Source organism: Salvelinus namaycush, unplaced genomic scaffold (genome assembly GCF_016432855.1).
Source record: "Salvelinus namaycush isolate Seneca unplaced genomic scaffold, SaNama_1.0 Scaffold510, whole genome shotgun sequence".
Classification (NCBI taxonomy): domain Eukaryota; kingdom Metazoa; phylum Chordata; class Actinopteri; order Salmoniformes; family Salmonidae; genus Salvelinus; species Salvelinus namaycush.
In genome coordinates, this window is record NW_024061210.1 from 90,521 (window position 1) to 102,683 (window position 12,163).

Consider the following 12,163-nt stretch of genomic DNA (forward strand, 5'->3'; position numbering starts at 1 on the left):
TATGCAGTGCCGTGGAGCATTTTCCTTAACAGAGCAGCTGTGAGGAGAAATGTGGTTAACATTAACACTGTCGGGCCTAGTCCTGGACCTAACACACATCAAGGAGAACAGGTAATAAACCAGGACGAAGGCAGAACCCTAGGAGAACCAAGCATTTCCCTACACCCGCAATAACATCTGCTAAATATGTGTACGTGACCAATAAAATTAGATTTGAAAAGGCATGAGAATGGAGAATCCCGGAGTAGGATTAATGTTCCTGAAAAAAACATCCCTAGTTTTCCTTCTGGATTAGTCAAGAGCTAGTTTCACACCTGTGACTGAAGCCACAACAGACCTATAACAGCCTTCAAACAGAATAAAAGTTGAATTAAAACCCAACTACCCCGATGGATGTAAGAGACTCAACAAAGTTTTGAGGAAAATTCACAGGACTTGTTTTATTGGAGAATTCCAGAACATCAGAGGGACAGAGACTCCTGCACACGTCAGAGAACCGCTTATCAAAAAAACAGTTTAGAAAACCAGCAAGATGGAAAGCTGTTGCACACGGCTGCTGTAGTCGCCTAGGAGACATGTCACTGTTACTGGGTCACCTAGGAGACATGCATGTCACTGTTACAGGGTCTCCTAGGAGACATGCATGTCACTGTTACAGGGTCTCCTAGGAGACATGCATGTCACTGTTACAGGGTCTCCTAGGAGACATGCATGTCACTGTTACAGGGTCTCCTAGGAGACATGCATGTCACTGTTACAGGGTCTCCTAGGAGACATGCATGTCACTGTTACAGGGTCGTCTAGGAGACATGCATGTCACTGTTACAGGGTCTCCTAGGAGACATGCATGTCACTGTTACAGGGTCGTCTAGGAGACATGCATGTCACTGTTACAGGGTCTCCTAGGAGACATGCATGTCACTGTTACAGGGTCGTCTAGGAGACATGCATGTCACTGTTACAGGGTCTCCTAGGAGACATGCATGTCACTGTTACAGGGTCGTCTAGGAGACATGCATGTCACTGTGCCCGGAATTTTCTCATGATCCTCTTCCTCATTGGACAACACACTTTCAACACGTTTCATGTAAAAACAGGAACATTTAGACAAAGCAAAAGGAACTCACTGAACAGACGGGATCAAAACAGTTAATTAACCAGGAATAAGAACCCTAGGAGACTGTGGAGGAGGGGAACACAACTCACTATGGGACGGGACGCACTTTGCTTCCTACACAATCATGAAATGCTGTTTAATTAAAAAAGACTTTAGTGTGTTCCTCTTGCCTGCAGACACTTTGTTGATATGACCACTGCAGATCTGCAGCAAATTACTCAGCTTTGCTTTGTGCTAAAAATCTGTACGGACAGTAGATAGTATACTTATAAAATCACTGATAAAAATATTCCTCTGTTAACAATATGCCTTGGAGGGGGACCACGAACACTGGGGCAGGCTGGGGGGGGGGGGGGGGGGGTCAGGGGTCGGCAGTGTTGCTACTCAGACTTGGCTTCCTCCTTCTCCGCCTCGGGAGCATCGTCCATCTGCAGGGTCAGAGGTTAGAGGTCAGTAGAACAACCTGACATTCCTGCTGGTAGTTTCTCATCCTAAAACAGGAGCTCATCTCTGCCATCAAGCTGACCAATGTCTTCTAATGTCCCTTTATGACCAGCCTTATGTCCTCTACAGTCCAGGACGTCTTTCTAGTTCCTCCTAGGACTCGGTCTCTAGATACATCTATACTCCTTTATGTCTGCAATGACTGTCTTATGTCTCTCTATACCTGTTAATGACCATCAAATGTCTGTCTGACCTGTCTTATGTCTCTCTATACCTGTTAATGACCATCAAATGTCTATGACCTGTCTTATGTCTCTCTATACCTGTTAATGACCCTCAAATGTCTATGACCTGTCTTATGTCTCTCTATACCTGTTAATGACCATCAAATGTCTATGACCTGTCTTATGTCTCTCTATACCTGTTAATGACCATCAAATGTCTATGACCTGTCTTGTGTCTCTCTATACCTGTTAATGACCATCAAATGTCTATGACCTGTCTTGTGTCTCTCTATACCTGTTAATGACCATCAAATGTCTGTCTGACCTGTCTTATGTCTCTCTATACCTGTTAATGACCATCAAATGTCTATGACCTGTCTTATGTCTCTCTATACCTGTTAATGACCATCAAATGTCTATGACCTGTCTTATGTCTCTCTATACCTGTTAATGACCATCAAATGTCTATGACCTGTCTTATGTCTCTCTATACCTGTTAATGACCATCAAATGTCTATGACCTGTCTTATGTCTCTCTATACCTGTTAATGACCATCAAATGTCTATGACCTGTCTTATGTCTCTCTATACCTGTTAATGACCATCAAATGTCTATGACCTGTCTTATGTCTCTCTATACCTGTTAATGACCATCAAATGTCTATGACCTGTCTTATGTATAGTAATGTACAGTATAGTAGTATTTTTATTTAACCTTTATTTAACTAGGCAAGTCAGTTATGAACAATTTATTATTTACAATGACGGCCTAGCCCGGCCAAACCCTGACGACGCTGGGCCAATTGTGCGCCGCCCTATGGGACTCCCAATCACAGCCGGTTGTGATACAGCCTGGAATCGAACCAGGGTCTGTAGTGACGCCTCTAGCACTGAGATGCTACGGCTGCGCCACTCGGGAGCCCATAGTATAGTAGTTTATAGTAGTGTATATTATAGTAGTATATACCGTAGTAGTGTATAGTCATGTACAGTATAGTGGTGAATAGTAGTATACAGTACAGTAATATACAGTACAGTATAGTAGTGTACAGCACAGTATAGTAGTGTACAGTATAGTATACAGTATAGTAGTGCACAGTACAGTAGTATACAATACAGTATAGTAGTGCACAGTACAATATAGTAGTATATAGTATACAGTATAGTAGTGTACAGTACAATATAGTAGTATATAGTAGTATACAGTATAGTAGTGCACAGTACAGTAGTATACAGTACAGTATAGTAGTGCACAGTACAGTATAGTAGTATATAGTATACAGTACATTAGTGCACAGTACATTAGTATATAGTAGTGCACAGTACAGTAGTATAGTAGTGTACAGTACATTATTATACAGTATAGTAGTGTACAGTACAGTATTATACAGTATAGTAGTGTACAGCACAGTATTATACAGTATAGTAGTGTACAGTATTATACAGTATAGTAGTATATAGTACAGTAGTATATAGTACTGTGGTATATAGTATAGCAGTATATAGTACTGTAGTCTTCCTTTGCTCAGTTGGTAGAGCATGGCACTTGCAACACCAGGGTTGTGGGTTCAATTCCCACGAGGGACCAGTATGAAGATGTGTGCACTCTGGATAAGAGCAACTGCTAAATGACTCAAAGGTAAAAAATGTCCAGTATAGTAATGTATATTACCTGGTTGGTCTTGGCGTCTCCGTTCTCAGAGTGGTTCTCCTCAGCGGCCTCTGCGTTCTCCTTCGCTGCTGCCTTCTTAGTTTTCTTCTCCTCCTTCTTGTCGTTCACAGCCTTCTCTTTCTGGATGGGGGGGGGATGACAGACATTATCTTTATCTACAGTGCCTTCGGAAACTATTCAGACCTCTTGACTTTTTCCACATTTTAGGTTACAGCCTTATTCTAAAATGGATTAAATCGTTCCCCCCCCCCCCCCCTCAATCTACGCACAAAACTCCATATTGACAAAGCAAAAACTGTTTTTTATAAATTTTCTCCAGAGATGTTTGATTGGTTTCAAGTCCGGGCTCTGGCTGGGCCACTCAAGGACATTCATAGACTTGTCCTGAAGCCACTCCTGCGTTGTCTTGGCTGTGTGCTTAGGGTCAATGTCCTGTTGGAAGGTGAACATTCGACCCAGTCCGAGGTCCTGAGCGCTCTGGAGCAGGTTTTCACCACCATGCTTCACCGTAGGGATGGTCCCAGCTTTCGTCCCGGCGTGACGCTTGGCATTCAGACCAAAGAGTTCAATCTTGGTTTCATCAGACCAGCGGATCTTGTTTTTTCATGGTCAGAGTCTTTAGGTGCATTTTACTGAGGAGTGGCTTCCGTCTGGCCACTCTACCATAAAGGCCTGATTGGTGGAGTGCTGCAGAGATGGTTGTCCTTCTGGAAGGTTCTCCCATCTCCACAGAGGAACTCTGGATCTCTGACAGAGTGACCATCGGGTTCTTGGTCACCTCCCTGACCAAGACCCTTCTCCCCAGATTGCTCAGTTTGGCCAGGCGGCCAGCTTTAAAACATTTGCAAAAAAAAATCTAAAAACCTGTTTTTGCTTTGTCATTATGGGGTATTGTGTGTAGATTGATGAGGATGTATGTATTTTTGTGCCCATTTTAGAATAAGGCTGTAACTGAACAAAATGTGGGAGGGAAATGAAGTGGTCTGAACACTCCCTCTCTCCAAAGGCACTGTATACTATGTTCATATGTATGCCTTCTCTTTCTGGGGAGGGGTTTGTAGTTCTGTCTTTTGTGATGATTCTGGGATTTGTAGTTCTGTAATGCGATGTTCTAGTCTTTTGTTCCGTTTGATGGTTCTAGAGTTTGTAGTTCTATTATGTGCAGGCTTGGGGTTTGTAGTTCTGTTGTGTGATTGCTCTAGAGTTTGTAGTTCTATTATGTGCAGCCTTGGGGTTTGTAGTTCTGTTGTGTGATTGCTCTAGAGTTTGTAGTTCTATTATGTGCAGCCTTGGGGTTTGTAGTTCTGTTGTGTGATTGCTCTAGAGTTTGTAGTTCTATTATGTGCAGCCTTGGGGTTTGTAGTTCTGTTGTGTGATTGCTCTAGAGTTTGTAGTTCTATTATGTGCAGCCTTGGGGTTTGTAGTTCTGTTGTGTGATCGCTCTAGAGTTTGTAGTTCTATTATGTGCAGCCTTGGGGTTTGTAGTTCTGTTGTGTGATTGCTCTAGAGTTTGTAGTTCTATTATGTGCAGCCTTGGGGTTTGTAGTTCTGTTCTCTTACCTTTGCTGGTTTCTCCTTCTTGGCCTTGGGTTCAGTCTTGGCTGGGGCTGGTTTCTGGAGAGAGAACAAACATCAGTCTCATGTGTTCTACAACCACTGATCATTCCTAGTTCTACCGACCAATAGGAGCTAGGGCTTCAGATCTACCGACCAATAGGAGCTAGGGCTTCAGATCTACCGACCAATAGGAGCTAGGGCTTCAGATCTACCGACCAATAGGAGCTAGGGCTTCAGATCTACCGACCAATAGGAGCTAGGGCTTCAGATCTACCGACCAATAGGAGCTAGGGCTTCAGATCTACCGACCAATAGATGCTTGGGCTTCAGATCTACCGACCAATAGATGCTAGGGCTTCAGATCTACCGACCAATAGATGCTAAGGCTTCAGATCTACCGACCAATAGGAGCTAGGGCTTCAGATCTAAATATATATATATAGTGATACTACGTGTGTAATTACCTGCTGTATATAGTGATACTACGTGTGTAATTACCTATATATATATATATAGTGATACTACGTGTGTAATTAGCTATATATATATATATATATATATATATAGGGATACTACGTGTATAATTACCTATATATATATATATATATATATAGTGATACTACATGTATAATTACCTATATATATATATATATGTATATAGTGATACTACGTGTGTAATTACCTATATATATAGTGATACGTGTGTAATTACCTATATATATATATGTATATAGTGATACTACGTGTGTAATTACCCGCTGTATATAGTGATACTACGTGTGTAATTACCTATATATATATATATATATATATATATGTACATAGTGATACTACGTGTGTAATTACCTATATATATATATGTATATAGTGATACTACGTGTGTAATTACCTATATATATATAGTGATACTACGTGTGTAATTACCTATATATATATATGTATATAGTGATACTACGTGTGTAATTACCTGCTGTATATAGTGATACTACGTGTGTAATTACCTATATATATATAGTGATACTACGTGTGTAATTACCTATATATATAGTGATACTACGTGTGTAATTACCTATATATATGTATATAGTGATACCAAGTGTGTAATTACCTATATATATATGTATATAGTGATACTACGTGTGTAATTACCTGCTGTATATAGTGATACTACGTGTGTAATTACCTATATATATATATATATAGTGATACTACGTGTGTAATTACCTATATATATATGTATATAGTGATACTACGTGTGTAATTACCTATATATATAGTGATACTACGTGTGTAATTACCTATATATATATATGTATATAGTGATACTACGTGTGTAATTACCTATATATATATATATGTATATAGTGATACTACGTGTGTAATTACCTATATATATAGTGATACTACGTGTGTAATTACATATATATATATGTATATAGTGATACTACGTGTGTAATTACCTATATATATATGTATATAGTGATACTACGTGTGTAATTACCTATATATATATATGTATATAGTGATACTACGTGTGTAATTACCTATATATATATGTATATAGTGATACTACGTGTGTAATTACCTATATATATATGTATATAGTGATACTACGTGTGTAATTACCTATATATATATATGTATATAGTGATACTACGTGTATAATTACCTATATATATATATATATAGTGATACTACGTGTATAATTACCTATATATATATATATATAGTGATACTACGTGTGTAATTACCTATATATATATATATATATATATATAGTGATACGTGTGTAATTACCTATATATATATATAGTGATACTACGTGTGTAATTACCTATATATATAGTGATACTACGTGTGTAATTACCTATATATATAGTGATACTACGTGTGTAATTACCTATATATATATATATGTATATAGTGATACTACGTGTGTAATTACCTATATATATATATATATAGTGATACTACCTGTATAATTACCTATATATAGTGATACTACTGGGGCGGCAGGGTAGCCTAGTGGTTAGAGCGTTGGACTAGTAATCGAAAGGTTGCAAGTTCAAATCCCCGAGCTGACAAGGTACAAATCTGTCGTTCTGCCCCTGAACAGGCAGTTAACCCACTGTTCCTAGGCCGTCATTGAAAATAAGAATTTGTTCTTAACTGACTTGCCTAGTTAAATAAAGGTAAAATAAAAAAAAAACTACGTGTGTAATTACCTATATATATATATAGTGATACTACGTGTGTAATTACCTATATATATATATAGTGATACTACGTGTGTAATTACCTATATATATAGTGATACTACGTGTGTAATTACCTATATATATAGTGATACTACGTGTGTAATTACCTATATATATATATATGTATATAGTGATACTACGTGTGTAATTACCTATATATATATATATATAGTGATACTACCTGTATAATTACCTATATATATATATGTATATAGTGATACTACGTGTGTAATTACCTATATATATATATGTATATAGTGATACTACGTGTGTAATTACCTATATATATATAGTGATACTACGTGTGTAATTACCTATATATAGTGATACTACGTGTGTAATTACCTATATATATAGTGATACTACGTGTGTAATTACCTATATATATATATATGTATATAGTGATACTACGTGTGTAATTACCTATATATATAGTGATACTATGTGTGTAATTACCTATATATATAGTGATACGACGTGTGTAATTACCTATATATATAGTGATACTACGTGTGTAATTACCTATATATATATGTATATAGTGATACTACGTGTGTAATTACCTATATATATAGTGATACTACATGTGTAATTACCTATATATATAGTGATACTACGTGTGTAATTACCTATATATATATATATGTATATAGTGATACTATGTGTGTAATTACCTATATATATATATATAGTGATACTACGTGTGTAATTACCTATATATATGTATATAGTGATACCAAGTGTGTAATTACCTATATATATATGTATATAGTGATACTACGTGTGTAATTACCTGCTGTATATAGTGATACTACGTGTGTAATTACCTATATATATATATATAGTGATACTACGTGTGTAATTACCTATATATATATGTATATAGTGATACTACGTGTGTAATTACCTATATATATAGTGATACTACGTGTGTAATTACCTATATATATATATGTATATAGTGATACTACGTGTGTAATTACCTATATATATATATATATATATATATGTATATAGTGATACTACGTGTGTAATTACCTATATATATAGTGATACTACGTGTGTAATTACATATATATATGTATATAGTGATACTACGTGTGTAATTACCTATATATATGTATATAGTGATACTACGTGTGTAATATGATTGTATGGTGATTGTAGCTGAGGTTGTGTTATTTGTCATATAGTGGTTGTATGATGTGTTATAAGGTGGTATAGTGGTTGTATGATGTGTTATAAGGTGGTATAGTGGTATTTGATGTGTTGTAAGGTGGTATAGTGGTTGTATGATGTGTTATAAGGTGGTATAGTGGTATTTGATGTGTTATAAGGTGGTATAGTGGTTGTATGATGTGTTATAAGGTGGTATAGTGGTATTTGATGTGTTATAAGGTGGTATAGTGGTTGTATGATGTGTTATAAGGTGGTATTCGATGTGTTATAAGGTGGTATAGTGGTATTTGATGTGTTGTAAGGTGGTATAGTGGTATTTGATGTGTTATAAGGTGGTATAGTGGTTGTATGATGTGTTATAAGGTGGTATAGTGGTTGTATGATGTGTTATAAGGTGGTATAGTGGTTGTATGATGTGTTATAAGGTGGTATCGTGGTATTTGATGGGTTGTAAGGTGGTATAGTGGTTGTATGATGTGTTATAAGGTGGTATTTGATGTGTTATAAGGTGGTATAGTGGTTGTATGATGTGTTATAAGGTGGTATTTGATGTGTTATAAGGTGGTATAGTGGTATTTGATGTGTTACAAGGTGGTATAGTGGTATTTGATGTGTTATAAGGTGGTATAGTGGTTGTATGATGTGTTATAAGGTGGTATAGTGGTATTTGATGTGTTATAAGGTGGTATAGTGGTTGTATGATGTGTTATAAGGTGGTATAGTGGTTGTATGATGTGTTATAAGGTGGTATAGTGGTTGTATGATGTGTTATAAGGTGGTATAGTGGTATTTGATGTGTTACAAGGTGGTATAGTGGTATTTGATGTGTTATAAGGTGGTATAGTGGTTGTATGATGTGTTATAAGGTGGTATAGTGGTATTTGATGTGTTATAAGGTGGTATAGTGGTTGTATGATGTGTTATAAGGTGGTATAGTGGTTGTATGATGTGTTATAAGGTGGTATAGTGGTTGTATGATGTGTTATAAGGTGGTATAGTGGTTGTATGATGTGTTATAAGGTGGTATAGTGGTTGTATGATGTGTTGTAAGGTGGTATAGTGGTTGTATGATGTGTTATAAGGTGGTATAGTGGTTGTATGATGTGTTATAAGGTGGTATAGTGGTTGTATGATGTGTTATAAGGTGGTATAGTGGTTGTATGATGTGTTATAAGGTGGTATAGTGGTATTTGATGTGTTATAAGGTGGTATAGTGGTTGTATGATGTGTTATAGTGGTATTTGATGTGGTATAAGGTGGTATAGTGGTTGTATGATGTGTTATAAGGTGGTATAGTGGTATGTGATGTGTTATAAGGTGGTATAGTGGTTGTATGATGTGTTATAAGGTGGTATAGTGGCTGTATGATGTGTTATAAGGTGGTATAGTGGTTGTATGATGTGTTGTAAGGTGGTATAGTGGTTGTATGATGTGTTATAAGGTGGTATAGTGGTTGTATGATGTGTTATAAGGTGGTATAGTGGTTGTATGATGTGTTATAAGGTGGTATAGTGGTATGTGATGTGTTATAAGGTGGTATAGTGGTTGTATGATGTGTTATAAGGTGGTATAGTGGTATGTGATGTGTTATAAGGTGGTATAGTGGTATTTGATGTGTTATAAGGTGGTATAGTGGTTGTATGATGTGTTATAGTGGTATTTGATGTGTTATAAGGTGGTATAGTGGTATTTGATGTGTTATAAGGTGGTATAGTGGTATTTGATGTGTTATAAGGTGGTATAGTGGTATTTGATGTGTTATAAGGTGGTATAGTGGTTGTATGATGTGTTATAAGGTGGTATAGTGGTTGTATGATGTGTTGTAAGGTGGTATAGTGGTTGTATGATGTGTTATAAGGTGGTATAGTGGTTGTATGATGTGTTATAAGGTGGTATAGTGGTTGTATGATGTGTTGTAAGCTTAATTATAGTCTATAAATGTGCTATAAGCTGTAATAAGAGGATATAGATGTGTAAAAACTGATGTATAGGTTAAATGATACGTCATAAGGTAGTTTATAATGTCTGTATCGTAGCTGGTCTCACCGCTGATAACCGGGCGGATCTCCTCTGGGGCTGCAACAGGAACAGGAAACATGTCACCACAGGAAACACACACGCTGTCAGAGACCAACTATGTTGAAACTGAGCTGATAAATAATAGTAATTATAAGTGATGAGTTGTAGTTGAGGTAACAGTGTTGAGTCAGCCTCACCTCCTCCTTGGCGTCTCCAGCGGCTCCCTGCTGAGGACAAACAATAAATAAACAACTTTTATCACAAAAACACTTCTCTATAAGAACAGGCAACGGTCTACGGTGACTCAAATTACACATTTATGAACTGTCAGGGAAGGCCCCAGATAACTTTTCAATTTCAAGAAAAAAGTAAAAATGTCATAGATAATGTTAAAATAAACGTGTTTTCAGACCCATTAGATTGAAGTGTAATGTAATATTTGAGTTTTGTTAACAGTTTATATGTTTTGGGAGCAGTAACAGTGAAAGTTGGGGTCCTAAAGTATCTGTGTCTCTTTCTCCACTCTCTCCATCTCTCTCTTCTTTCTATGAGCTCAGGCAGGATTTGAAAAGTCGCGCGGGACGAGATGATCAAGAGGGAGGAGCAGAGTTACGCCTCCGCAGCGCCGCCCGCCGGTAGAGACACGACACTGCAGCCACCTGGGACTATGAACAAAGAGAAAAAATATACATTTATATCGAAATACGACGACGATTGCATCTTTTAACGATCAGAATTGAAACTAGAGATACGAACGAGAATTCTCGGGGCCATTTTGCGCGGATTGAGGGGAAAATGGCGGTAACTGAAGCGTTTCTGTTCGGTAGGTCGAAGAAGAGAGGAAGACTTGGGCTGCAAAGCATGGCTGCTGGTTGTGCTTTAACTACATGGAGACAGAGAGCGACTTCTGGCTTCCCAAAGGACAGCGACTGCCGGGGGGAAAGCAGCCTTTTAAGCCCACAAGCAATCAGAAAAATATTCATTTAAAACACACAAAAAAATACATATTATTTTTAGAAAATACCCTCCAAATAAATACCGTAAATTCTCAAAAGAAATAGGTTTATAATTAACTAATCGTTGGAGAAGGGATGGCTCTCTACATTCATTTGCACGCTATCAATAGCTACCTGCTTTTCTTATTTCACAATCCTCTCTAAATAGTCCCCAAACTACGTACCTTTCTCTTGGGCATGTTGTATTCTTGTCGATTCTCTTTCAGATGGAACTATAAAGTGTTTAGCTAGCTAGCTGTTGTGAGTTGGGTGCATGTGAAGCCAAGTGTCTGCTGCTGCGTGGTCCGTGTAGTAAACACACAGGAACAGCCACCAGACTGGCTGAATGGGGGGAGGGGTGCGGCTCAACGCATGATTGATGTGCTCTCCGCCAATTACGGAGCGCTATTCGCAGCTGCAGAACACGGAGAATTTGGGAACCGGTGATGTTCTTTACGCGCGAAGTGCTTCTAGCAAAGCGAGGGAAGAAGAGCCTTGAAAGAATAGCGAGCGCTTGATTAGTACGTGCGGACAGATAACATGATTTGATGGGGTCTAGAGGTTGTGTTTCATTTATGTCTTATTTCAATGGAACTCAAAGAAAATTATCTCCCTCTATTCCAAGCATCATAGAACGACTGTCTTTTTATTTATTTTATTTTTAATTAACCTTTGTTTAACTAGGCAAGTCACCATCT

At 37.5% G+C, this 12,163-nt stretch overlaps 1 protein-coding gene across 2 annotated transcripts; it reads right to left on the reverse strand.

The window, feature by feature from the left end:
- Positions 1-413: 413 nt before the first annotated feature.
- On the reverse strand, positions 414-11,799 carry hmgn6 (high mobility group nucleosome binding domain 6). Of its 2 annotated transcripts, none has more exons than XM_038986571.1 (6): positions 11,651-11,799; positions 10,668-10,694; positions 10,498-10,527; positions 5,018-5,071; positions 3,458-3,577; positions 414-1,545 (listed from the first exon to the last, which is right to left on the reverse strand). In XM_038986571.1, the coding sequence occupies exons 1-6, from the start codon at positions 11,663-11,665 to the stop codon at positions 1,498-1,500; spliced, it is 294 nt and encodes a 97-aa protein (XP_038842499.1). In that variant the 5' UTR covers positions 11,666-11,799; the 3' UTR covers positions 414-1,497. The 2 variants fall into 2 exon arrangements, with proteins under 2 accessions (XP_038842499.1, XP_038842498.1); XM_038986570.1 differs by having other exon boundaries at positions 10,668-10,697.
- Positions 11,800-12,163: the final 364 nt, after the last annotated feature.

Excerpts from the sequence above, each read along its gene's own strand:
- hmgn6 (XM_038986570.1), bottom strand. Across the intron at positions 10,528-10,667 it reads CTGGAGACGCCAAGGAGGAG|CCCCAGAGGAGATCCGCCCG; the intron begins GTGAGGCTGACT and ends TTCCTGTTGCAG. Across the intron at positions 1,546-3,457 it reads GAGACGCCAAGACCAACCAG|ATGGACGATGCTCCCGAGGC; the intron begins GTAATATACATT and ends CTGACCCTGCAG.